Source organism: Rhinopithecus roxellana, chromosome 10 (assembly GCF_007565055.1).
Source record: "Rhinopithecus roxellana isolate Shanxi Qingling chromosome 10, ASM756505v1, whole genome shotgun sequence".
In the NCBI taxonomy this organism is placed as follows: Eukaryota; Metazoa; Chordata; class Mammalia; order Primates; family Cercopithecidae; genus Rhinopithecus; species Rhinopithecus roxellana.
Genome location: NC_044558.1, coordinates 7,929,400 through 7,955,200, shown reverse-complemented (window position 1 = coordinate 7,955,200; position 25,801 = coordinate 7,929,400). Strand labels below are relative to the sequence as shown.

The following is a 25,801-nucleotide window of genomic DNA, read 5'->3' as shown; positions in this document are numbered from 1 at the left end:
AATCACCTGAGGTCAGGAGTTCGAGGCCAGCCTGGGCAATATGGTGAAACCCCATCTCTACTAAAAATACAAAAATTAGCCAGGCGTGGTGGCACACACCTGTAATCCCAGCTACTCAGGAGGCTGAGGCAGGAGAATTGCTTGAACCCAGGAGGGGGAGGTTGCAGTGAGCCAAGATTGTGCCATTGCGCTCCAGCCTGGGCAACAAGAGTGAAACTCTCTCAAAAATAAATAAATAATTAATTAATTTAATTAAATAAATAAAAATTACAGGCTCCGGCACATAGAGGATTGGAATTAAAAACTGTGTTGTGTGATCGTGGGCAAGTTACTTAGTCTCTCTGAGCCTCTATTTTCTCAACTGTGATGACGATACCCTCACCTACTTTGCAGAACTGTTGTGAGGACTACATAAGGTGACTCATGTTCTGTGTTTAACCCTGTTCCAGGCACAGGGTATATCCTCTGTAGGTGGGAACCACCATTGTTCCCATGCACTGAGAGCCCACTATGTGTGTGCACAGTGGGACAGGCCCAGGCACCCTTCCCAGCTGAATTCTGACAAGGGACTGACGAATTAAAAGCTCACTTAAGCCCCTTCCTTTGAACACATCACTCTTCCCAGGCTGGGACCCACCCTTTCCCTTTGTGAGAAATCAGCTTTCCAAAAGCCTAGGTCGCCACTATCTCCTTCTCCAGGGAGGCCTTCCCTGCCCGGCTTTCCCTGGCAGTCGGTCATTTTGAGGCCACCAGAAGGGCCACTGACCCCTGTTCCTCTGGGCCTGTCTAGTGTGTAGCCCTGAGTGTGAGCTGGCACACAGGACGCTCCCATGCGGGTCTTCTCAGGGCTGGCAGGAATGACTCGAGAGGGTCACCCATGCCCTGCAGCTGCCTCTCAGCGATGTCCTCGGCCCCCGGGATTCTCCACTCGGAGCCGGCTTTCCCATCCCTAGACCACTCCGTGCTAGGAAGGACCCAAGGAAGCCTGTGTTCCAGTCCCTTCAATCTCACAGATAAGAAAAGGAGTCCAGTGCTCCGGGCCCTGCCTTGTTCACTCATTAAAGCAGAGCTGGAATGTGGTCAAGGTGCCTTTGGTGACACCCTCCAGGCTGCTACAACTCCCCCTCACTAGCCTACACCTTCCCTTGGGACACACACTGCCTGCCACAGGCCCCAGGGCCTAAACACACTGATTTGTGGGCTCCATGGCTTTTTGGTAGGGCAGTTACTTACCACTCTGGGGTTTACCCAACCTCCATGGCCCTCTGGGAGAACAGCCCTGTAATCCTGTTTCCAAGAAAGAGCAGAATGATCTGTTGGAGCTTATGGTCTCCACTGACCATAATGTCGATAAACAACGTAAAAACATGTTTACTTTTCTGTCAAAAAGGCATTCCTTTCCTATCCAACCTAAGTTCTGTAAATAAACAAACAAAAATATAGGCCAACAAGGATTAAGGGATAAAGGGCTGTCTGGGAGAACAATGAAGCAATCCTTGACTTCAAGGGATGGAATTGCACCAGCCTTAGGAGCTGGGACTTGGCAAGAGGCCTAGGTGACAGGGAAGTCTGAGCTGGAACGAGAGAGGAGGGTGTGGAAGAGGGAGGAAAATGACTGTGCCGGGCAGGCCCAGGAATGGGGCAAACTGGCAACCGCTGGGTCTGTGGTGTCCCCCACCCCCCTGCCTCATCCCATGCCAATCACCAAACCCATGCCCTCTTGTTGCCCAGGGGCCCAGAGGCGTCCAGATCAAACTCTGGATCTACTCCCACCTTCCCTGCACTCGCCGTGCTCCAGCTTCCTGCCGCCCCAAATGCCCCGTCTGTCGTCCGGGTGTCATCGGTTGGGCAGATTTTGATGGGCAGCCTTTCCCACAGGCAACCGCGCCTGGAACAGGGACTCTGGGAGCCCAAAGCAATGAGTCTTGGGTCAGTGTCCTGCTTCCCTTGAGTGGCAGGGGAGGGGTGAGCAGGGTGGGGCAGAATGAGACCAGAGCCAGCCTCCTTGAGAGAGGGATCTCAGGCTGGGAAAATGGGAACCGCTTGGATTCTGTCCGTCCTTCTGTCTGTCCGTGGCCTCTGCCCTCCACAGACAGGATTTTCCTCCAGTTTTATAGATGTGGAAACTGACCACCAAAGTGCCAAGCCCAGAGGCAGAGTTGGGCCCGGAATCCTAGCCCACCGGTCCCCTGCTCCTCGAGGATCAACACGAAAGGAGCCGGGAGTGGGCAGAGCCCTGTGTGCTTGTGGCGGGTGGAGGCCACCAGCCCACCCGGGCCAGCTCTGCAGGGAGGGCGCAGAGGCCAGGGCCAGGGCAAGGGGAGGGCGACAAGCGAGAGCCAGCTGTGAAGAGTCCGGTGAAACACGAATGACTCATGCGGGTGGCTCTGCTCCTCAGTCCAGCCCACATTCCCGGGTCTCTGTTCCCGACCCGCCTGGGCCTGGCCTTAAAGGGCCAGCTCCTCTGAGCAGGAGCGGGGGCCACCCAGCTGCGCTCCCCACGCCTCTGTCACCCTGGTCCCTGTGGAGTTGCTCCCAGTCCCTGGCTGTGGGCGAAAGGATGGCCCCCTGCAGGATTTAGGGCTTTATCTGATCCGCTCCTCCCACTATAAGGGAGGGCCCTCAGGTCATTTCATCCATCCCTCTGCCTCTGAGCAGGGCCGCACCTAAACTGGCCCGCAAGGATTAGAGAAACCAGTTCCCTGCTTTTAAAGACGTTGCAATGAAACGACCCCTTTCCAGGCACCCAGGTCCAGGGCCTCTGCCGGCCCTTCCATGCGCCGGCCCTGGGCTGCAGGTGGCGGCGGAGGCCCCGCCCTTCTCGTCTCCCCACCCCACGTGGCTCCACTTCAGCTCTGGTTGATTCTTGAACTCTGGCTTGACACACGTGTTTGGTGGGTTTTAGTTTGGCCCATTCGGACTTGCGGGCGAGGCTCCTGTCCCGGGCCTCGGAGGGCTCCAGGTTTCACACCAACCCCGTCCTGCGCGTGGGTTCCCCAGGGTGGAGACACCGGTCCCGTCGCTTCCCCGGACCCTGCGCGCCACCGTGTGGACACTCGGAGAACTGGCACCTGCGGGGCAGAGACCCCGCCCAGCACCCGCAGTTAAAGGCAGTCCTGAGTCGGCCTCAGAGAGAGGAAAGGGTGAGGCGCACCCCCTGAACACACTGCGAGCCTCACATTCTCTGTGAAACAATGGCTTTTAGATTAATTTAACAACAAAAGCCAACCAGCTCTGTTAAAACTTACAAATAGCAATACTTTCCATAGAGGTTTGGGAAGACCTGTGTCGCCCAAGTACTCACCCCTTCCACCCACTGCCGCCTCTTCCCCCACTAACTGGTCAATGCTCAGCACCTCCCACCAGAGGTTTGGGTTTAAGGTTTTGTTCACTGTTAACAAACAAATCTGGGGGGAAGGGAGTCTGTCTTCCTCTAAGCTAGACCAGGAAGGAGGAGAAAGGGCAAAGCTTGCTGCTACTGGACAAACTGGAGGATGGGGAAGAGAGAGGAGGGGTGGCACAGTCATGGGGCAGGGAGGCCATGGGGCACAGTTGAGCCTGGGCAGAGGCACTTTGAATTTGGGGGCAGGGGGTGAGACTCTCTTGCCTAATGAGTGCTCTTGGGGACCGAGGACAAACCTTCACCAAACGGGCTATGGCCACAGGTTGCAGCCTTGGTGCTGACAGTGACCATGGGCCTTTGTGGAGTGTTGGCCCTGGGATCCCTGGCCCTAACCAACCAGGCCAGCTGGCCCTAGACAAGCCGGCCTTGCTTGAACTGGATTTCCAAAGGCCCTGAATGCTGTGTGTGGCCTCCCAAGTCCACGAAGCTCCTCACTCACCCTCTGTCCCTACCTCCTCCAACCTCACTGGCTGCCCCCGGCACCAGCAAAATCAAACACGAAGGAAGACAGTGGAGAGATAGTGAGCACTCCATTCCTTTCGTGCCTACGGACGTTTTCCTTATTTCTGTGGGCCCCGGACCCCAGCCTGATTTTGGTGGCCGTCAAAAGGAGCTTGCCAGGGCCTGTTGGGAGCAGCCTGTGGCCCAGTGCTTACCCAGGATCCCGGGAAGGGGCAGCAACTATGCCTTGTTCGGCATTGGGGTCCTCCCTCACAGCCCCAAGCACCGCCTGGCATGTACACTCAACCTATTGAATGAATGCTACCCGCTGGTCTCCATTCTAATCTCCCAGGGAAAGTGTTTAAATTGCTCCACGGGCCAAAGTGCACACTCCTGATTACCGTCGGCGAGTCCTGCCCCGACCAGAAGTTGAGGACACTTGGAATCTTGATACTGAACAACCCAGGTGCAGGGAACTGCCCCGTGTAGGAAGCTAGCGGCCTGGAGTGTGGTCAAAGTGAAAGAGCCACTCCTGTGTGCTTGATCCTCCAGTGACTGGTCCAGAGTCAGAGAGGAGCAGCCTGCAGGGCACAGGCTGCCAGGGGGGATTCCATCAGAGCAGGTGCTGTTAGCACCCATGACCACCCTGTGTCTCTTGAATGTGTCTGTGCGTGCACACCCTCCTGGCAAACAGAGCAAAGGGCCAGGAGCTCGGAAAGGAAGCGAGAAGAGCAGCGTGGAGACATTAGGCTGAGCTTTGAAGGCAAACTTTAGGAGAAGGACTGGGGAAGAGAGGCCCCCTTCTGTTGGCCTAGGAGAGGACTGGTCCAATCTGTAGCCAGGCATGTGCATTACAGCTGGGTCTCCAAAGACGAGTGCCCAAGACCATATTGTAGGATAAGAAAATTAAACTTCTATTTATATTGAATGTTGTGTAATCCTCTCAAATGTTTCTACTTTTTACTATATATAAGTGCCATAGGGCCGGGCGCGGTGGCTCAAGCCTGTAATCCCAGCACTTTGGGAGGCCGAGACGGGTGGATCACGAGGTCAGGAGATCGAGACCACCCTGGCTAACACGGTGAAACCCCGTCTCTACTAAAAATACAAAAACTAGCCGGGCGAGGTGGCAGGCGCCTGTAGTCCCAGCTACTCGGGAGGCTGAGGTAGGAGAATGGCGTGAACCCGGGAGGCGGAGCTTGCAGTGAGCTGAGATTCGGCCACTGCACTCCAGCCTGGGCGACAGAGCGAGACTCCGCCTCAAAAAAAAAAAAAAAAAAAATAAGTGCCATAAAAAGATGTATAATTGATAATGGAAGAATGTACATGTATTGAGGATGCATGGCCAAAACAGTTTTTAATGCTGAGATGACACTATCAAGAAAGTCTGGAGACCACTGCATTTCAGAGTTTTGTTTTTGTTTTGAGACAAAGCTGTCGCCCAGGCTGGAGTGCAACGGCACAATCTCCACTCACTGCAACCTCCACCTCCTGGTTCAAGTGATTCTCCTGCCTCAGCATCCTGAGTAGCTGGGATTACAGGCATGTGCCACCACACCCAGCTAATTTTTTTGTATTTTTAGTAGAGATGGGATTTTGCCATGTTGGCCAGGCTAGTCTCAAATTCCTGACCTCAAGTCATCCACCTGCCTTGGCCTCTCAAAGTGCTGGAATTACGGGCATGAGCCATCGCACCCGGCCTCATTGCAGGGTATCCTCATAGAATCCAAAGGTTCTGAGAGACAGGCTAAATCAGTTAGCCTGTATGTAAATCAACTGTCCTCTGTGTAATGAGGTACAGGGAAGTGAAGCGACTTACTGGGGTTGCACGAAGTACAAGGAACATTCCAGACCCTCTGAGACCTGCCCATCCAATCATCCACGCATCCATCCATCCATCCATCCATCCATCCACCCACCAATCTCTCCATCCATCCCTTAATCCATGACGCTTTATACTTCGAAACAAAATCAAATGTAAATTATGCTTCAATAAATCCTAGCCAAAAAAATTAAAAACAAATGAAGAGTGTTTAACTAGTATGCATCACTGTGCATATATAGGCATGCATCCATCTATCCATTCATCTGTCCCCACTCAGCAGGTATCTGTCCTGTCATGGTGATCTGCTGGGTCATCTTCCCTACCTCCAGGCTGTAGCATCTTTCAAAGTCCTCCATTCCTTCCTTTCTCACCTTGCTCCACTTCAGTTCCTTTTCACTCTGATCCTAAATCAAGACTGTAACTTTTAAATGACTCTCCCTGCTTCTAGCCCTTCCTGGCCCAATCTGTTCCAAGCAGCACTGCTAAATCAATTTTCCAAGTACTCTGGAGTGACTGCAGATTGCCCTTGGCCGTGGTGCCCAGTCTGAATTTCTTGGCCGAACCCAGAGGCCCACAGCATATGCCCTATATTGTGATTCTGTCTTTTGGAGTTAGTGGCTTCTTGAGAAGCTTTCGTTTACACTTCAAAATCAAATCGAATGTAAATTATGCTTCAATAAATCCTAGCCAAAGGTAATAATTAAAATGAATTAAGAGTGTTTAACTAGTATGCATTACTGTGTGTACACACTCATGCATGCATGTGTATGCTGACAGCGTGTGCCTGAGCGGGGCGGCAGCTCCAGTGCTCCTGAGGGATGGAAATCCAGCCGATGACCAGCCGCTGAGCTGTGCACCCTGCCTTGGGGGCCACGGCGTTATGGAGAGGAGGAGCCTTTCTCTATCTCACCGGAAGCCACCAAGCTCCTTTTATTGTCTTCTCAAGCGCTTTCCTCTCAAAGGAAAAGGAAAACAGCCCAAAGCTGAGGCCTGGCCCAGGAAAAATAGTGAATAGGATGAGGAAGGTACATTTTACCAGCAGCAGAGAACCCTCTCCGCTTTCTCCAGCCAGGTGTGCGAAGGTGTGAGGGAAGGGGCGACTCTCCAGGAAATACCAACTGCAACAGGACATCATTTCAGAGTGCAGAGGTGCTTACGGATTTTCTAGTCCAACCCTTAATTTTATCAGGCCATGAAACTGAGAAGGGTGTCACTTGCCCTGAGCTTCCCACCTGGTTTGGAAAGAGCTTTAAAACCTCTCTCCTGTTTCCCACTTGTCAACTTCTTCCCTTCCAGAGCCCCCCTTGGTAAGTCTGTGCTCTCTCCCCTACAGCCTGGAAGCTCCGACCCCAGGAGGAACCAGCCCATCAACCTGAACCATTATGCCACCAAGAAGAGCGTGGCGGAGAGCATGCTGGACGTGGCCCTGTTCATGTCCAACGCCATGCGGCTGAAGGCAGTGCTGGAGCAGGGACCGTCCTCTCACTACTACATCACCCTGGTCACCCTTCTCAGCCTCTCTCTGCTCCTGCAGGTGGCCATTGGCGTCCTGCTCGTGGTCATCGGTGAGGAGTCCAGCCCGCAGTCAGGCCTTCTGCCTCAGCACCTACGGCCGGCAGAAAGGTCCCCCGTGTTCCCTGGGCCACCCTGCATTGGCGCATGCAGCTTTGCAACCACAAACTGACCTGCAGTGCGCCCTCTGCTAACACAGGCCCAAAGAACAACTTCCTGTCCTATCTCCTGGTATCCCACGGAGCAGACGCTCCACAGCACCTGCTGAGTGACTGTGCCAGCACCTCGCTAACTGCCCACTCACCCACTTGCTCACCCGCTTCTTCTGTGAGCACTCATCCCCACACTTAGAAGACCCAGCTGAAGTTCCCAAATCCTGGTGGGATGAAGCACATGAGGGTGCCCCATGTGCTGGTTGGCGAGGGCAGAGGCACTTCGGCCCGATGACGACCACCTTCCTGGCTTTCTGCCGCATGGGTTTCTGAAGGGCCCTTCTCTCCAAACTCTGGTGGGTGTTGTGGGGGCAGCTCCGTGCTGTGGCCCCATCTCTGACCCTTCCCCCTACTCCACTTCCCTGCAGCGCGGCTGAACCTGAATGAGGTAGAAAAGCAGTGGCGACTCAACCAGCTCAACAACGTGGCCACCATCTTGGTCTTCTTCACCGTGGTCATCAATGTTTTCATTACAGCTTTTGGGGCACACAAGACAGGCTTCCTGACTGCCAGAGCCTCAAGAAATCCTCTCTGAATACAGCCTGGGACCCAGGTGAGGGAGGATGGGGGAACACCAGCTCCAGGGGCTCCCCAAGCGGCCCTTCTCTCCCCTCTGGGGCTTTCGGGCAAGAAACAGATCCCTTGCCAAACAAAGGGGGAAGGCCTGTAGCTCCGAGAGCAAGGAGGGGATCTGCAAGAGCCTGGCCTCAGCAAGGCCTGCACAAAGCCCCATTGCTGTGTTAACGGGTGGCTCTCGGTTCTTAGGCTCAGGGTGTCCCACGGTCTGGGACAGGGTAGAGGCGATGCCATTAGTGGTTAACTCTGCCCCTCCGGCAAGAGGAAAGGTGGAGACGGGGAATTTCTCCCTGCCATTGTCTAGCAGCCTTTGCTACTGACTGTGGTCCCTGGGCCAGCAGCATCCACAAACCACTCAGGAGCTTGCTGGAAATGCAGAATCTCAGGCTGTGCTCCAGACGGGCTGCAGGCACGTGCATGTGTAAGGTGGCCAGGTGCATCCTGGGCACACTGAAGGTTGAGGGACACCAATCTGGCCGGCCCTCCTCATTGCCTCTTCTCTGCTTCCCCAACAGGTCCTGGGCCTGGAACTCCTACCTCCTTCCTCCGTGATCTGCCAGGCTCATGGGCACTTTCCACAGCCCAGGAGAGCTTCTGAAAGGACGGTATAGCTGCCCTCACTCCCTGCCCACAGCACCTGAGTTAAAAAGTGATTTTTTTGTGATTGGTCTGAGGGACTTCCATCTCGGTCTGGAGTCCTGAGCTCAGATGCAGGTACTGCCAGCCATACCTCCCTGGTAGCGACTGCTGGACCTAAGGCATGTCTGTCGAAGGCCGAGTCTGCCCAGCTTAAGGACTCTGCTTCTGACTCTACCCTACTGCTTCCTTCTGCTCCAGGCCTCAGTTTTCCCTTTCTGTAAAATGGAATCTATATCTATAAAGGTTTCTTCAAATCTACTCTTGAGTCCACTTATTTGTCTAGTCCTGCAGGCTCAGGCATCCAGGCTGGTCTCCATCTGTGCCTTGGAGAGGGCTCAGGAGAGCAAACCCCAGGGCTGGAGGGTGGGAAGGCTTTTATTTTTTTATTTTTTTGAGACGGAGTCTCGCTCTGTGGCCCAGGCGGGAGTACAGTGGCCGGATCTCAGCTCACTGCAAGCTCCGCCTCCCGGGTTCACGCCGTTCTCCTGCCTCAGCCTCCCGAGTAGCTGGGACTACAGGCACCGCCACCTCGCCCGGCTAGTTTTTTTTGTATTTTTAGTAGAGACGGGGTTTCACCGTGTTAGCCAGGATGGTCTCGATCTCCTGACCTCGTGATCCGCCCGTCTCGGCCTCCCAAAGTGCTGGGATTACAGGCTTGAGCCACCGCGCCCGGCCAGGAAGGCTTTTAAATTGCTCCCTCCTCTGTGGGTTCTGCTCGGAGCCACAGTGTTCCTGGTCCAGATGGGCTTATTGTCATCTGCCGCGTCCGCTGTAGATGAGTCCACTGCAGATGGACGCACACGTGCACAATCTTCTCCATGAACCTGCTGTAAGCTATTCAAGCTTTCAGTCTCAGCTTCCCTTAGGCATGTGTTTAAGGACTGCAAACTCACTTTAACCTTTGCCTGGGCCAAATGTAATGAGGAAGGTAGATCTGCACCTGCAAAGCATTAGCAGAGCACTGCCAGCTCAAACAGAAATGATTTTAGACGGTCTGCCGGTTTAGAAGCAGCCACTCCTTGGCTTCTGTCCGCTGCTCACCAAACCATTCTGGTTTTATATCTAGCCTTCTCCACCCAGGGCATCCATAGCTTTTCTCAGCTAAAACCACCAACCTCCATTAATCTGCCAAACAGAAAATGCCTAGTCTATTACACAGTGAGCTGCTCAGAAAGGAACAATGTTGTCTTCTTCCTGAGTAAACCACAGCGCAGAGAAGGCCATCCACACACGGCAGGCACCTGTGGTAAGGCTGGAGGGTGGTGTGGGAGGGTCCTTGGCATGCTCACCTGGGCCCCTCAGCCCAATCCTTTACATCCGTGAAGAGCAACAGGAAAAGACAAGCACTTTTTGTTTTCTAAGAAGTTGCTGTATTTAATGCTTCCCCTCCCACCATCCCACACCCTCCCCTACCCAAGACATTTCTCTAGGGAGTAGGGGCCTTACCCGGCCCTTCCTCTTAAGGCAGATGGTGTGGAGGTAACAAACATCAAATGCAAGGCACTGGCCCAGGGTGCAGGGGTGGTGGGCAGGGTAGTAGGCTGGGCTGGCTCCTGGCCGTTGGAAGTGAAGCAGGCGGGCAGTTTGGGCTGGTTCCAGCCTTCCAGTGCAATGCCCGAGGACAAGAGTGGTCCCAGAAAGAAACTGGCAGCCCCACTGGCCAACTGCAGCCCTAGCCTATGCCCCATGATCCTTCTCCAGCGGCCAGTCGGCCTCAGCAGGGCACAGAAAACGCCACAGCCCAGGGAGCAGGTATGGCCTTCCTAAGCCACACCCTGTAACTCAAAAGTCTTTGTCCTTCATGATTCCTTAAAGGGAGGCAGGGATTCTCCCCGATCCCCAAAAGGTTCTCCACGGGCTCCATTCTCCTGTTGCCAGACTCGTGCTCCCGGGGAATGCAGAGCCCGCTGGGCAGACCCTGTAGCTCCAGTGCTGTGGTTTGGACTGCCACAGCCTGGAGCGGGGGCTCCGTGGCCTGGTCTTCTGGGCCCCGCCGCCCCTCCCCAGGCCCTGTGCTCACCTCCCTAAACAGACTCTGGAGTTCAAGATCCAGCGTCCGATGCACCATGGACAAATTCACAGCAGTGGCGGAGGCAGCAGCAGCAACAGTAAAACCCCCAGCCACAAAAGCACCGGGGGTTATTAGTGCAAGAGAAGTACAAGGTCACCAGGTGACAGAAAGGGTGGCGTAGACTAAAAAGGCCAAGGGCTATTTTCCCTGAAACCGCCCCACCCTTCAGTTCCTCCTGCCCCCACTCCTCTCCCTGCTTCCAGGGGATATCTCAGGGCAGCGTCCTCACCTCCCCAAACCTCTCATCCTGCACCCTTCTCATCCTGCGCCCTTCTCATCCTGCTCCCTGGTCCCTGCTCCAGGATTTCACCCCCATACACCCTTTCCTCCTCTTCCACTCAAGGCCGGGGGGCCAGGGCTCTCCCTGTAGAAGAGAAGGTCTGCAGCAGAGCTGGACTGTGAGACTCACAGCTTCCACTTCCCTTTTCGTCCCTTTCTGTCCGGCCCCCACCCGCTTCTGGTCTAAGGAAACTGACAGATACGTCCACATCCTCTTTACCTCTTCTCCGCGTCCTCTCTGGAGGCTTTACCCACAGGCACACCGGGAAGAGAAAGGGCTTCTCTGCCCTGCCTTCATCACCCTGCCTGTTCTGCAGGCCTGAATGTCCAGTGCCAGGGAGTGGCAAGCCCACTGCCCACCAGCTCCCCACCTCCCAGTGCCCAAGCACCAGAAACAGCTCGTTCTGTGCTTCTGGTCTGAAGTGAGCCATCCAGAGAAGGTTAATGCCCTAATCAGTGGCCAGCTGTTTGGTGGCTACTGGGAGATGTGTGTCTCTGGAAGGCACGAGCCCGGGGTGGAGCAGAGAACTGCCCCACGTGGGACCAGCCCCGCAGCCAGGGACAATGCCCAAGGGACATAGGAGTGGGTGTGAGGTCTGCATGTGGGGACAGTCCCTCAGTGGCAGCCTCACCCCGGCTCTGGACAGCAGTTTTGGTTTTCTGTTTTAAAAATCCCCGCCCCCCAATAAAATATGTCCACTAGAAGAGTGGTGGTCAGCGCTTGGTGTGAGGAGCGCTTGGTGGATACGGACGTGCACCTTCATGGATAAGGATGGTGTCGCTCAGCCAGATCTCTCCTTCCTGACCGGTCCTTCTCAGGAGCTGTCCTCATTCTCAGCTGAGCAGGTGGCCCCTCCTGGCCTCTCTCTCAAATTCCTCCCTCCTGAAGGCCCAGGAAGCAGACAGGAGCCCTGGAACCTGCCTCTGTGAGGGGACAGCTCCAGGTGGAGTGGGCTGTCAGCTTCGAGGCCTCTTGGGGACCAGCCGTCGCCCCACTCCCCATCCCTGAACAGCAGCAGGGCCCTGGGGAACTGCTGCTAATCCAGGAGCAGGGAGTGCTGGGCCCAGCAGACACCCTCCGGCTACAGCATCTTCATCTGGCGGCGGCTCCACATGCCTCGCTTGGAATGGAAGTGATGGAAGAAATTCCTGAGGGACAGCCGCTCCACTTCCAGGCCCGCTTGGAGGATCCTGAAAGAGGAGGAGCCGGATGAGCAACAAAAGCACAGGAGGCAGCTGGGGGCCCCTCTGCCCCTACCACAGACCCTCTGCTCGCTCCCCACGGGGCAGGGAAGGCAGGTGGAGTGGAAGGCTGTGGGCTTTGAAGCCAGGCGGCCTGGGTTTGGATCCAGCTGCATGACTGGGTAAGTCATGCCTTCTTTCAGAGCCTGTCTGCGCATCTCCAGAAGGAGGATGATTATCACATATGTGTAATGAGAAGATAATGTGCGACAGAGAATTCTATCTATCATTACCGTGGACATACTACATACACATCAGAGATGGTGAAGACGAGAAGGATGGATGCTGAGGGCTCAGCACAGCTCCTGGCACACTGTGAGTGCCCCACAACTGGCGCCTCCAGGGGACACGTCAAGACGGAGGGAGGCAGGGCTGCACCGGGACATCGCCCAGGCCCTCCCCACGCCTTTTCTGCATGCACAGCCTGCAGGGTGTTCCTCCCACAGGGAGGCCTGCACTTCTGGCAGGGCCGAGAGTGGCCGAACTGGATTCCTGAGCCTCCATAAAGGCAGGAGGTTCAGGGCTGTATGGGAGCCGTGCATCGCAGCAAAAGCCCAGCACAAAGATCAAGGTGGAGGTGACTGCTGGACCTGGCTTCCCAAATCAAGGCTTCCAGCGGCCTTGGGGGCTCCTTTGATCTAAGACCCTTTTTATGAGATCCCAGTTATCTAAGTTCCTTTAACTTCCCCCTTTTCGCCTCAAATTCTCTTAGTTTGTCACCCTCCTTTTCTTTCTTCCCTCAACGGGAAAAAATAATAGACCTAGTTTTCAAGCCTCCAACACTTTAGTGAGTGAGATTTGGCGCAAGTTATCAACTTCTCTTCAAGACTCAGTCTTGTCATCTGGAAAACGGAGATCATGACGCCCACCTCACTGAGGTCTGGGGAGAAACAAACAAGGTAACGGATGTGGATGGCCTGCCAAGTATAGGGACCTGGTACCTAGTGGATGCATTTTGTCCTGCCTCTCAAGAAGCAGTGAGCGTCTTCGTGTCAAGGTTCTGTCCCCAGTGCTCCTGACCTTGCCCTGTCCATCTCCTGTAGACGCTGTTCCAGCACTTAGAGCCTTCTGAAGGGTACCCTCCCTTCTCCTTTGCTCCCTCCCCATAGGCTCAGATCTCAAGGTGGCATCCTCTCTCTGCCCCTTCTCTTGGCAGCACATTTCTTGAAAGAGGAACCTCACACAGAATGGCCTCCGCCTCCTCAGCACCCATGGCCTGGTGTCCCCGCCCAATCTTGCTCTCCTTGTCCACCTGCCAGGGCAGCAGCTTGTACTCTGTCCTCCTCTGAGGCTTTTCATCTCATTGGCCCTTTCCTCCTGCTCCAAACCCCCGGGTCCCTTGGTGTCTCATGACTCGGCACCTCCTGGATATCCTCTTGCCCTTTAGTGGTCTCCACTGTCTCTTCTGCTGGCCCCCAAGTCTTTCCTGACCTTTGTCAGGTCTGCTTATCCATCCCCACAACTCTGGGCTCCCCGCTCGGCAGCTGAGGGAGGTGCACTACCCTCGGGCCGGGGAGGACGCAGTCTCTCCCACAGTGCCCTGCTTGGTGCTGAGAACGCTACGGTTTATGTCTACACTCGATATACCTGCTACACAGTGTACCAGGCATGTTAATTTTCACACCAACTCTGTGACACAGACAGAGGGCAAATCACACCCCTCTAATAGAGAAACTGAGTCCCAGCGAGGCCAGTGATTTGAGGGCGTCCTCCGAGTTCAGTGCTCTTTACCGCGCACTGGGACTCCGCAGCCGAGGGGGACGGCCAGGCTGCTGTAGCCTGGCTGCCTGCCTAGAGTGCCTGAAGGGATGGAATTCCCAGGCCTCGTGGATGCCCTCCTCTTCCCAGTCACCTGTCCAGCAGCTCCCAGTCTTCCCCGCCCCAGCGGTCTCGGAACTCCTTGGTGTTCATGCCCCCAATCCTGTCCAGGTCAGACTTGTAGATGCCAAGCAGCCCGAACCCATTCACCTCCCAGTAGCCTGTGGACAGACAGGAGCTTCGGGTGAGATGAGCCAGAGACCAGGAGGAGGAAGGAAGGAGGCTTCCAGCCTGTGTGCCTAGAGCCTCTTCTGAAAGTCAGAGGCTGGGGGTGGGGGAGGCTGAAAACTGTCTTAGCTGAACAAGTACTTTGCCTGTTTTGGAGGAAAACCCCCTAACTAAGGTTCAGGACTCAGCAGTGATTCCAGACTATGCCCACGGGCTGACGACGGCCCCACAAAGGGATCGGACAGTGGCAGCCACTGAAGACACAGCTGTGTGTCCGTTTACCTGCCCATTTCCCTCCCACAGGCAGGGAGCCTGCCTTTCCATCTTTGGATCCTCACAGGGCATAGCATCTGGCACACAGCAGTGCTTAGTAAACGTGTGATGAACAAATGAAGGAGAAGATGAGGCAGGAGGTGTGCACTGCTGCACCTGCTGTGTGGCTGTCAGCTCAGCCCAAGGGGACCCTGTCTGGTGAGTTTTCCAGGGGAGTGAAGGCCACAGGAGGGCAGGGTGGGGCAGGGGAGGAGGATGCTGACACTCACAGATAGGACTGCTCCCAGCTCTGGAGTTAAGAGCCAAGATCAGGGAAGTCTTTCCTCCCTCCCCAGTCTGAGCAGGGCTCACCCTCAGGCCACTGGGGGGTGGCCCCACAATGCAGCCTCATCACCATGGGGGCAAAGGCCATCTTTCCCTCCACACAGTGCTTCCGAATGGTATCGATGACTCCAGCTGGGAAGTGGATGTGGAGGTCACAGAGGAAGATGATGCTGTGCGGGTCCTGGGGACAGAAGTGGGCAGGGTCAGCAGACGCTGCAGACCAGAGCTAGGAGGTCAGGCCACCCTCTAGGAGAAGCCTCGGAGTCTTCCCTATTGAAGTGATTCACAAACTCCCACAAAACCAACTGCTGGGCAGAGATCCACAGTGCTGAACATCGGAGCACAGTTCTTAACCAACAGAGTGAACTCTGACTCCTCCCCACTCTTTATGGGCTCCAAGGACCCTGGACAACAGGGTAAATGCTCCATTGCGATCTGCTGGTCCCAACCCCGCACTGGCCTGCAGCACAGCAGAGAGGCCCTCCCGTGTCCTCACTCCTATCCTCCCTGAGGGGCTCACCACCTCATACACCCCAAATGTCTCTCTACCTCTTAACCAGCCTTTAATTCCATCTTGCAAGCCCCATCCAGGCCCTTTACCGTCACGAGGTCTATGCCAGCCTGAAGTCCAGCTGAGCGTTCAAAGTTTCCACTTAGCTTCACGTACTGGTAGCTGCAGGAAGGGGAGAGAGGGCTGAGTGTCAGGACTCAGCTGTGGTGGTCCCCTGGAGGAAGTTGGCAGGCATAGAATAGAGATGATGTGTGCTCCCGAGAAGGGATTATGGGCAGGTGAGCCCTCTGGGAAAAGGTGGAGACTAGGAATGAGGAAGGCTGGGCAGGACTCCTGGCTCTCCCCTGGACCCAGCAGCCCTAGGACTTTAGGACAGACGTGGCCCACGCCACCCCCTGGCCGGTGGTCCCCCTCACCTCTGCAGCTTGGACCTCTTCAGTGCCATCTCAACATCCATGTCCTCACTGCTATAGTCAGTGATGATGATGTTGAAGTGTGGGTCGCCGGTGACCAGGAACAGGTTTTCCATGTCTTTGATGAATTGCTGCACCCAGCGTGCCTGGTTCTTCACTACCCCAGGGGGCCAGGCAGGAGAGAGAAACACAGACAAGGCAAAGATGAGCAGATGAGGCCTCCACTCCCAGTTCCCACGTTGAGTCAGGAGGGCCCATCGGACCTCGGCTGAGGGGACAGTGCAACTCTGCAAAACCATTAGCAATGCAGCACAGAGACACGAGGCAGAGGGAGTGCTCACCAGTTAAGGGGGCCTCTGCATCCTCCTCCCCACGTACCCTCCTCCCAGGCAGGGGGCCCACGAGAAGGCCTTGGCTGGGGCTCGTCGTCAGGAGCCCTGCCATGTTCTACTAGTGAGACCGTTACCTGTCCCATCCCCATCGTGCTATCTCCATTGTTACACTCCTGCCTGTTGTGTGTGCCTCCTTCTCATACAAAACCCTGCTAATCACTTCATTAAGTACTCTCCCTGGCTTACTTCCGCAGACCAATGATCATCCCCCGTGCTAGCAGCCCCAGTCATCACACCCAACCCTGAAACCCAGTGTGACAGAGCGAGCACTGGCCTATGAGGCAGGGTTTGTTTTTAGCACCAACATTTACTAGCCACATAACCTTAAACTAGTGACTTTCCTGTTGTGAGCCTCAGTTTCCTCGACCATAAGGTGCTCTTTCTCAGAATGATGCTTATGGGATCAACTCAGTAAAAGCAGATGTGGGCGCTCCCGACAGTGCTAGGACCCTTCCCTGAGAATGCCAAGGCTTGGCTCGAGGCTCACCAGGCACAACGAAGTGGACCACGGCTCGGTGATTCCAGGAGAAACCCTGGGGCCAGCACAGCCTGGGTTCTTGGGCCCGGGTATTCAGGACCTGTCTCCGACGGCTGTGTGGGTCCCAGACCAGGCCTTGCAGGTTCCGGGCCTCAGCCTCCTCCCCACCAGCTGGGCTGATGCCCTGCCAGCCTCGCGCAGACACATACTCCGAGATCCGCACCACGCGCTGGCCTTGTTCCAACAGTTCAAGCTCCAAGAGGTAGCGGCCCCCACGTAGCTGGTCCTGACGCTTCTCCACGTTTACAATACGCTGTAGCTGGTACCTCCTACGGCAGAAAGCGTGGGGAGGTTGAGTAATTCCTTTCCACACTGTGAGGGTAGCATATTGTGTCAGAAGCCTGCAAGGCTAATTGTCGGGAGACCCTGGTTTTTGTCCCAGCTTTGCCAATGGTTTAGGCCTCAGGCAAGATTCGCAATCTCTCTAGCGTTCGCTGCCTCGGTCTTTAAAAACGTACCGGCCAGGCGCGGTGGCTCAAGCCTGTAATCCCAGCACTTTGGGAGGCCGAGACGGGCGGATCACAAGGTCAGGAGATCAAGACCATCCTGGCTAATACGGTGAAACCCTGTCTCTACTAAAGAATACAAAAAACCAGCTGGGCGACGAGGCGGGCGCCTGTAGTCCCAGCTACTCGGGAGGCTGAGGCAGGAGAATGGCATGAACCCGGGAGGCGGAGCTTGCAGTGAGCTGAGATCCGGCCACCGCACTCCAGCCTGGGCGGCAGAGCCAGACTCCGTCTCAAAAAAACAAAACAAAACAAAAAAAAACGTACCTACCGAACTGTGATGATCTCGAAGGTCTTTCACAGCTCCAAGATTCTAAGCATGACATGAGGTGAGTAAGAGGGGTCACACTGAAGAGGTTCCTTGAGAAACCTCAATAAAAATGGTCGAATCAACATTCCATGAGACAAAAGGAGTTATAAGATAAATGTCAATTGGTTGGCTCTAAATCATTAGTCAGTAAAGAAATAAAAATCAAAACCACAAGGTGATACCATTTCACACTCATCAGGATGGCTATCTAAAAACAAAACACAATGCCAGGCGCAGTGGCTCACACCTGTAATCCCAGCACTTTGGGAGGCCGAGGAGGGCGGATCACAAGGTCAGGAGATCGAGACCATCCTGGCTAACATGGTGAAATCCCGTCTCTACTAAAAACACAAAAAACTAGCTGGGTGAGGTGGCGGGCGCCTGTAGTCCCAGCTACTCGGGAGGCTGAGGCAGGAGAATGGCGTGAACCCGGGAGGCGGAACTTGCAGTGAGCTGAGATTGCACCACTGCACTCCAGCCTGGGCGGCAGAGAGAGACTCCATTTCAAAAAAATACATAAATAAATAAAATAAAAATAAAAAAAAAATAAAACAAAACCAACGAAATGAAAAGAAATAAGTGTTGATAAGGATGTAGAAAAACTGGAATCTTCATACACTGCTGATGGGAATGTGAAATGATGCAGTTGATTTGAAAAGCAGAGGGGCACTTCCTCAACATGCTAAACAGAGTTACCATATGACCCAGAACTTCTGCTCCTAGATATATGCCCAAGATAACTGAAAGTATGTTCACATAAAAGCTTATGCATGAATGTTCATTGCAGCATTTTATTTGTAAGAGTCAAAAAGTAGAAACAACCCAAATGTCCCTCAACTGATGGATGGAAACACAAAATGTAGTCTATCCATACAACAGAATATCACTCAGCAACACAGAGGAGTCAAGCATTGCAGACATTCTACAACATGAAGGAAACTTTTGCTAAGTGAACTTTCTGCTAAGCACAAAAAGCCAAATATAAAGGCCACATATAATATGGTTCTATTTGTATAAAATGTCCAGAATAGGAAAATCCAGAGCTAGAAAGGAAAGTAGTTATTGCCAGATACTACCGGGGGTAAGAGGAGGAAGGGGAAGTAACCACTAACATATATGGTTTCTTTTTTTTTTTTTTTTTTGAGACAGGGTCTCGCTCTGTCGCCCAGGCTGGAGTGCCGTGGTGCAATCTCAGTTCACTGCAACCTCCACCTCCCGGGTTCAAGGGATTCTCCTGCCTCAGCCTCCCAAGTAGGTGGGGATACAGGTGTGTACCATCATGCCTGGCTAATTTTTGTATTTTTAGTAGAGACGGGGTTTCACTATGTTGGTCAAGCTGGTCTCAAACTCCTGACCTCAAGTGATCTGCCCGCTTCGGTCTCCCAAAGTGCTAGGATTACAGGCGTGAGCCACTGCGCCCGGCTAATATAGTTTCTTTCAAAGGTGACGAAAATGTTCTGGAATTTGGCAATGGTGATGGCTGCACAACACTGTGAACACACTTTTAAAACCACTGAAAGGTACACCCTAGAATGGCGATTTTAATGGCATATAAATTTTATCATAAAACATGCTGACTGGTTGAATGAATGGGTGCGGAATGAAAAAGTACTCCAGTCAGGCATCACGCTCTAGCCCTTCCAGCCCACATGCGGGGTCTTCATTTGTATTTTTTTAGTCTCTGTTTTGCCTGTTTGTCTATTTGCCAACTCTTTCCTTGGAGGAGGGGCTCTTATCGACCAAGTCCTTCCAGTCACATGTCTGGACACATGTCCTGGGCCAGGCACCCAAGGACTTCAGACCCTTGCCTAACGGTGGGACAAAGACCTGCCCGGTCAAGATCCTCTCCAGGGACAGGGGCCCCGGGCACTTGTCCTTCCCAGGAACCTGAGTTGGGGGTAAAGTTCCAGCTATTTCTGCAGCAGGGAGAACCCGCTCCCCGTTCCTAGGCCCCTGCCTTCCAGGCCAGCTGGCCCCAGGAGAGCCCTTTACCTTACCCCCGGCTTCTCTGGTTGAGCTTCTTCAAGAAGACCCGCGTGACCTCAAGAGCCTCCTGCTCTGGAAGCAGCAGGTTGCCAGACGTGTTACAGTTCAGATCAATCCAGTCAGTCCTCAGGGCTTGGAAGTCGAGATTCCGGGCACTGAAGGTCTGGTCCCAGTTGACTACCGGGTCAAACACAGGTACGTACTCGAACACCTCACTCATATCCTCTTCCTCTTCCTCTTCTTCCCCCTCTTCCTCTCCCTCTACTTGTTCTTCCTGGCCTGCGGCTGCCACCACTTCCTCCTCCCCGTGCCAGCCCCTCCCGGGGGCCGGAGGCTGCATCCTGTCGCCCCACCTCTGTTCTGCGATGTATGACTCCACCTGGTTCAGCCACTGAGACTGCTTCAGAGTCTTCCCAGGGCTGTCACTGGCGGGCTTGGGCCGGGGCCCCCACATCGGAGGCGGGTTCTTCGCAGGGTGCCCAGGAGGCCACTTGTCAGAATGGGGTGAATCTTGGCTGGGCTCAAGGCCGGGTTTTCGCTCCCTCTTCTCTGGCTGCTGCGCTGGAATGTTGCTGGTCCTCCCTGGGAAGGACGCTGCGGAGCTCCGTGTGGAGAAGGGGGCCAGCAGGCCGCCCCGAGGCTGAGCCAGGAGTTTCCGCAGGCTTCGGAGGTGGTAGTCGGTGACCTCTTGCTCCGGGGTGGAGGCCGGTGTCCGTCTTCCGTCGAGCATCCCGGCATTCTGGTTGTTGGAGGCAGGGGTCTTCTCGGCCACTTCCCCATACTGGGACTCTTCTAGGCTTTCCTCAAGACCTGCTGTTAATAACAACCATTCCTCATGTCAGGAGTTTCCAGCCCTTTCCAAACAAGACATACAAGACAGAGGATGATCATATGTGTGAGGCACCATGGGGCTCCAGACTGGGGTTGAATCCAGGCTCTAATCTATCACTGACTGTGTGACCCTGGGCAAGGTACTCAACTTCAGTTAACCCCAGTTTCTTCATCTGCACAAAGGGAATAATACTGCGTCTCCCATGGGTGTGTGAAGACTGAGTGAGATAAACAGCATCACGTGCTCGGCAGGTGCACAGGCTCGGCAGGTGCACAGCACCTGAGGGACCCAACAGATGGTTCCAGCCATGCCCTAATCCCCCAAGAAACGCCCCAGAAGACAGTGCTTCTCTACACCAGAGCCTCCCAAATGGTGCGCCAGGGACAGTGATCCCCTCCAGCAGTCCAAGGAACCTCCCCCGGGCTCTCACTCTCCTCCAGCTGACCCCAGCATGCTGCTAAAAATAGTGTCATTTTCCACATGTGCCTGGATATGGAAGAGGCAAGAGTCATGCTCTCCACTCCCTTGGGTATGAAGGGAGAGGTCATGTGATTTGGATCCTGAGCTCCTCAGGGGCGGGGCTGGCATGGTCTGAACTTCCCCTGGAAACAGAGCATGGTCGCCCCTCTCAGTCTGACCTGGACGCCTCAGCTGTCACTCTGTACCTGGCTGCTCCGGTCCCTGCTTCTCAGGCTGGTCAATCTTGATGTACTCCTGAAAGCCGAACCTGCAGGAGGAAGGGAGGTGTGCACTGGCACCAGGTGCCCTGCGGGCTCAGCCCTGGCTCTGCTGGAAGTCTCAGCAGGAGTCTGACGTTTTGCCCCAGACTGGAGTGGAGGAAGGAGGCTGGGTGAGCGGGGTGTGTGTGTGTGTGTGTGTGTGTGTGTGTGTGTGTGTGTGTGTGTAGTACTCAGAAGAGCAAGAGCCAAGACTCCTTGGGCTGGGATGCCACCATGGCCACTCTGGTCCGGGCAGCTCTCCTGGCTCCTGCAGAGCCTCCTGCAAAGCTACCTTCCTGCCCCACTCCGTGTCTCTCACCTGTCTTGGTAGTAGGCGTTTTCCTGGTAGAAACATCTGTTGTGGGTCTCCATGTGGCTCAGGCGGGTATAGTCATTGGGGTAAACAAAAGACAGATGAACCTGGAAGCGGAAAAATCAGCAGCAGGAATAAGAGAGTGAGGTCCTGGTAAGCCTGCCCCTGGCTGGGATCACACAGGGCTGCGAGGGACCCGCCCTTGACAGGGAGAGAAGGGCTGCTTTAAGTGCTGAATAAAACGTTTGGTGATGCAGATGGGGCCTTCACGCCACTCGTTACGCCAGCTCTCCTGGGCTCTGTGGACCAAATGCAACCCGAGTCAAGCCCCTGGTCCACATCTCTCCTGAACCAGCTCCCATCCCTCAGCTTCAGCCAAAACCACTCCTTCCTCTCTCTGCCACCTGATCCTCTCCTGAAACCTCTGAGCCTTTACCTGTAACCTCCCACAGCCCTAGAACAACCCCTCTTCTTATTTACTTCACTGCTTCCTTTGCCCCTCTTAAGCATGGCTTGTGGTCACCACCACCAAAGAACTTCTCAATTACACCCCAGCCATTCTCTGACCTGGTGATGTCTCCTGACCTCTTTCTTCTGCCCTCCAGCTCTTCCTTACAATCATCTCTAGCCGGGCGCGGTGGCTCAAGCCTGTAATCCCAGCACTTTGGGAGGCCGAGATGGGCGGATCACGAGGGCAGCAGATCGAGACCATCCTGGCTAACACGGTGAAACCCCGTTTCTACTAAAAAATACAAAAAACTAGCCGGGCGAGGTGGCGGGCTGCCTGTAGTCCCAGCTACTCGGGAGGCTGAGGCAGGAGAATGGCATGAACCCGGGAGGCGGAGCTTGCAGTGAGCTGAGATCTGGCCACTGCACTCCAGCCTGGGCAACAGAGTGAGACTCTGTCTCAAAAAAAAAAAAAAAAAAAATGTTGAAAGTGGGCCGGGCGCGGTGGCTCAAGCCTGTAATCCCAGCACTTTGGGAGGCCAAGACGGGCGGATCACGAGGTCAGGAGATCGAGACCCTCCTGGCTAACACGGTGAAACCCCGTCTCTACTAAAAAATACAAAAAACTAGCCGGGCGTGGTGGCGGGCGCCTGTAGTCCCAGCTACTCGGGAGGCTGAGGCAGGAGAATAGCGTAAACCCGGGAGGCGGAGCTTGCAGTGAGCTGAGATCCGGCCACTGCACTCCAGCCTGGGCGACAGAGCGAGACTCCGTCTCAAAAAAAAAAAAAAAATCATCTCTAAATCTGGATGGACAGGAGAGTGGCCACTCTGCCCGTCTGGCTTCCACATGGGTTCTGGGTTCTTTAAAGCTAACTTCCCCTCCATAGTTTTTTTTTCCCCAGGGCCTGGTCTCTGGGTTTAGTAAGTCCTGCTGGCTGACTGGCTGGTGGGACTGACCAGGCAGGGTAGGGTTGTGTGGTCCTTGGAGCAGGAAGCGTAAGAAGCCTGAGCCAGGCCGCCTCATATCATCACTGGGGCAGAGGTGGTGTGTGTGGCGGGGGGCCTGAGGCAGAGCCCCCACGAGCAGGCTCTGCTGGACAGACTATTCGGGGCAGTCCATCCGGAAGTGCCAGCCCAGGGACCTGTGAGGCCGTCCTCTCTGGTGGAATGGGATGTCAGGAAGACGGGACAGTCAGCCTCACCACCTCCCCTCCCAGTCACAGGCAGCAATCCCTCTGCCAGCCCTGCTCTCCACAACCCAGGCAAGACTTACAAACCGGAGTCCCTGGTAGCGCTGCAGAGGGAGCCCATCCACCAGGTAGCTGGGTTTGTAGGGACAGTCAGGCAGGACGTGGCGGAGGTGCGACTTGGGGATCAGAGGCACTGAGGACAGTGGAGGAAGAGGAATGAGGGTGAGGGTGGGCCCGGAAACTGGGGCTGAAGTCCTCTGCCCTGAGTAGGGCCCTTTCTGTATCCACAAGGGGCAGCTGTGGTCTGCCGATGTCTGTGGCTGAGGCTGCCAGCCGGAGGCTGCCCCACGGACCTGGAGCAGGGCCGTTGAGGAGCACCCTGGCAGCAGAGGACTCAGGACACAGCCCCAGGTCCAAGGCACAGTTTGACTTTAGAGTCACTGCAGGGATAGCCTCAATAGGGTCTAGAAACTTCTAAGAGGCCAGAAAGGCTCCTCCCTCGTGCAGGACCAATAACCGGATTTCCTCCCATGGACGGCTGAACATCACCTTAGCGCCAGTTGTCATTTTTTTTGAGAGAGGTGATGAATAAAGAAACGTTGTCTTTTCTTTCTTTCTTTTTTTTTTTTTTTTTTTTTGAGACAGGATCTCACTCTGTCGCCCAGGCCAGAGTGCAGTGGTTCAATCACAGGTCACTGCAAATGGATGGCATGCTTTTCAGTGGGGCCTCTGGATGGGAGTCTAATTGAGGAAATGATATGAAATGGAAAATGCTATTGAAGAAAGAGGTCACTTCCTGCACACTGAAGGCAGGTGAAAAGGTTTCCTCTGCCCTGGCCATGGCTTTGCAAGAACCATGGTTACCTTATCTGTAAAATAGGGTATTGGACTGGCTCAGAGGTTTTTCTGTCTTGTTTTGTTTTGCTTTTAAGACAGGGTCTTGCTCTGTTGTCCAGGCTGGAGTGCAGTGATCCAATCACAGCTCACTGCAGCTTCAGATTTAAACTCCTGGGCTCAGTTGATACTTCCCAGTAGCTGTGACTACAGGCATGAGCCACTACACCCAGTTAATTTTTCAATTTTTTGTACAACCTCCTGGGCTCAAGCGATCCTCCTGCCTCAGCCTCCCAAAGTGCCAGGATGACAGGAATGAGCCACCATGCCTGGCCATCTTTGCCATCTTTTAAAATGTAAACACTCCCAAGAGGAAAAACGCATGAGACTCTAACACTGGTGTCAACATATTTCTCTCCTTGGATGACAAGAGCTGGAATCCAGTAAGAGGCAAGCACATGTGAGACTGGGAAAGGATGTGTGGGGGACTTCCGGGTTCTAATTCTATTTCTTGTCGTGGGTGGTGGTTCCACAAACGTTCGCTCTGTCATGATAGGCAGAATTGTAAAATTACACGTAAATATTTTTACACTTATTTACATACTCGCTTTTCTGTATGCATGTTCTATTTTGTAAGGAAAATAAAAGGTTCTATGGTGTTTGGGATACTGTGACAGGTCTCTCAAGTCTTCTCCACTATCAGCAGCGGACCTGGCAGTGCGGTGTCCCCAGACAGGATGCCAAGCGCTGGCCAAGGCCTTACCTTGATAGAGGGTGTCCCGGGGGTCAGGCCGAAGCATGTCAGCGGGCGGTTGCTCATCCCTGGGAAGAGCATTGGAGGAGCCCACGTGGCTGGCTGCTGTCTGTGGGATGTGGCCCACCTCATCCATCTGTAGGAACGTCTCATCTGGGCGCAGGGAGGAAAGAACAGCAAGAGGCTGTGGGGCCTGGAGCGCAGCAGCCCACTGCCCTTGAAGGGGAGGGAAGAGATGCAGACGGCGCTCCTGACTCCAGCGGCCACTGTGCAGGATGTGCACAGCCGCACTCTCTCTGGCTCCCGCCACAGCGGTGGCTTCACGATTCATCTCCCTTCGGCCCCCTCTGCCAGGCCCATGGCTGACCCACATGACTGTGTCGTGTACTTGGAAAAAGACACCTCTTTTTGAAAATGTGTTACTGCGGACTGCTAGAAATTTGTCATTATGTACGCCTAATTTATTGAACACTTACAGAGCACTTAATAATAAGCCAGGCCCTGCTCTAAGAATATCCCAAATATTAACCCATCTCATCTCTAAAAGCACCACATGCCTTCTGTACTACTATTATTCCTCGTTTACAGATAAGGAACTTTGGCATAGAGAATCTAAGTCATTTGCCCAACATCATACAATGGATGGGTGGCCAAGCTGAGTTTGAAGCCAGGTGATCTAGTTTCAGCGTCCAGGTTAAAGCGAGCCACAGAGAAGGGGGGTGGGGGGCTGGCTGCTTCTTTGCTCTCTGTCTCCCGGGTTCATGCATCTGTCTACACCTGCCACGGAGGCAAATGGATGGCATGCTTTTCAGTGGGGCCTCTGGATGGGAGTCTAATTGAGGAAATGATATGAAATGGAAAATGCTATTGAAGAAAGAGGTCACTTCCTGCACACTGAAGGCAGGTGAAAAGGTTTCCTCTGCCCTGGCCATGGCTTTGCAAGAACCATGGTTACCTTATCTGTAAAATAGGGTATTGGACTGGCTCAGAGGTTTTTCTGTCTTGTTTTGTTTTGCTTTTAAGACAGGGTCTTGCTCTGTTGTCCAGGCTGGAGTGCAGTGATCCAATCACAGCTCACTGCAGCTTCAGATTTAAACTCCTGGGCTCAGTTGATACTTCCCAGTAGCTGTGACTACAGGCATGAGCCACTACACCCAGTTAATTTTTCAATTTTTTGTACAGATGAGGTCTCACTATGTTGTCTGGGCTGGTCTCGAACGGGATTACAGGTGTGAGCCACCACACCCAGCCTCAGAGTTTCTGAATCTGGTGT

At 54.3% G+C, this 25,801-nt stretch overlaps 2 protein-coding genes across 9 annotated transcripts in view; one reads left to right on the top strand and one right to left on the bottom strand.

Annotated features, from left to right (window-relative positions):
- The window catches only part of NINJ2 (ninjurin 2), a 94,279-nt gene extending 85,415 nt beyond the window's left edge, over positions 1-8,864 (top strand). For all 6 annotated transcript variants that reach the window (XM_010363533.2, XM_030939915.1, XM_030939917.1 and 3 more), the window contains 3 exons: positions 7,003-7,234; positions 7,762-7,946; positions 8,485-8,864. In XM_010363533.2, coding sequence (XP_010361835.1) covers positions 7,003-7,234; positions 7,762-7,928 — 399 coding nt within the window. In that variant the 3' untranslated portion in view covers positions 7,929-7,946; positions 8,485-8,864. The remainder of the gene's footprint in view (positions 1-7,002; positions 7,235-7,761; positions 7,947-8,484) is intronic.
- Positions 8,865-9,961: 1,097 nt separating this feature from the next.
- Positions 9,962-25,801, bottom strand: part of B4GALNT3 (beta-1,4-N-acetyl-galactosaminyltransferase 3) — a 107,867-nt gene continuing 92,027 nt past the window's right edge. The window contains exons 10-20 of one of the 3 annotated variants that reach the window (XM_030939728.1): positions 24,538-24,681; positions 23,024-23,133; positions 21,310-21,410; positions 20,937-20,998; positions 19,451-20,249; positions 16,587-16,906; positions 15,711-15,864; positions 15,384-15,456; positions 14,811-14,964; positions 14,053-14,179; positions 9,962-12,149 (exon numbers count right to left, since the gene is read on the bottom strand). In XM_030939728.1, coding sequence (XP_030795588.1) covers positions 12,041-12,149; positions 14,053-14,179; positions 14,811-14,964; positions 15,384-15,456; positions 15,711-15,864; positions 16,587-16,906; positions 19,451-20,249; positions 20,937-20,998; positions 21,310-21,410; positions 23,024-23,133; positions 24,538-24,681 — 2,153 coding nt within the window. In that variant the 3' untranslated portion in view covers positions 9,962-12,040. Of the gene's footprint in view, positions 12,150-14,052; positions 14,180-14,810; positions 14,965-15,381; positions 15,457-15,710; positions 15,865-16,586; positions 16,907-19,450; positions 20,253-20,936; positions 20,999-21,309; positions 21,411-23,023; positions 23,134-24,537; positions 24,682-25,801 lie in introns of those variants that run through there. The other 2 variants (XM_030939727.1, XR_004059734.1) reach the window with 2 other exon arrangements.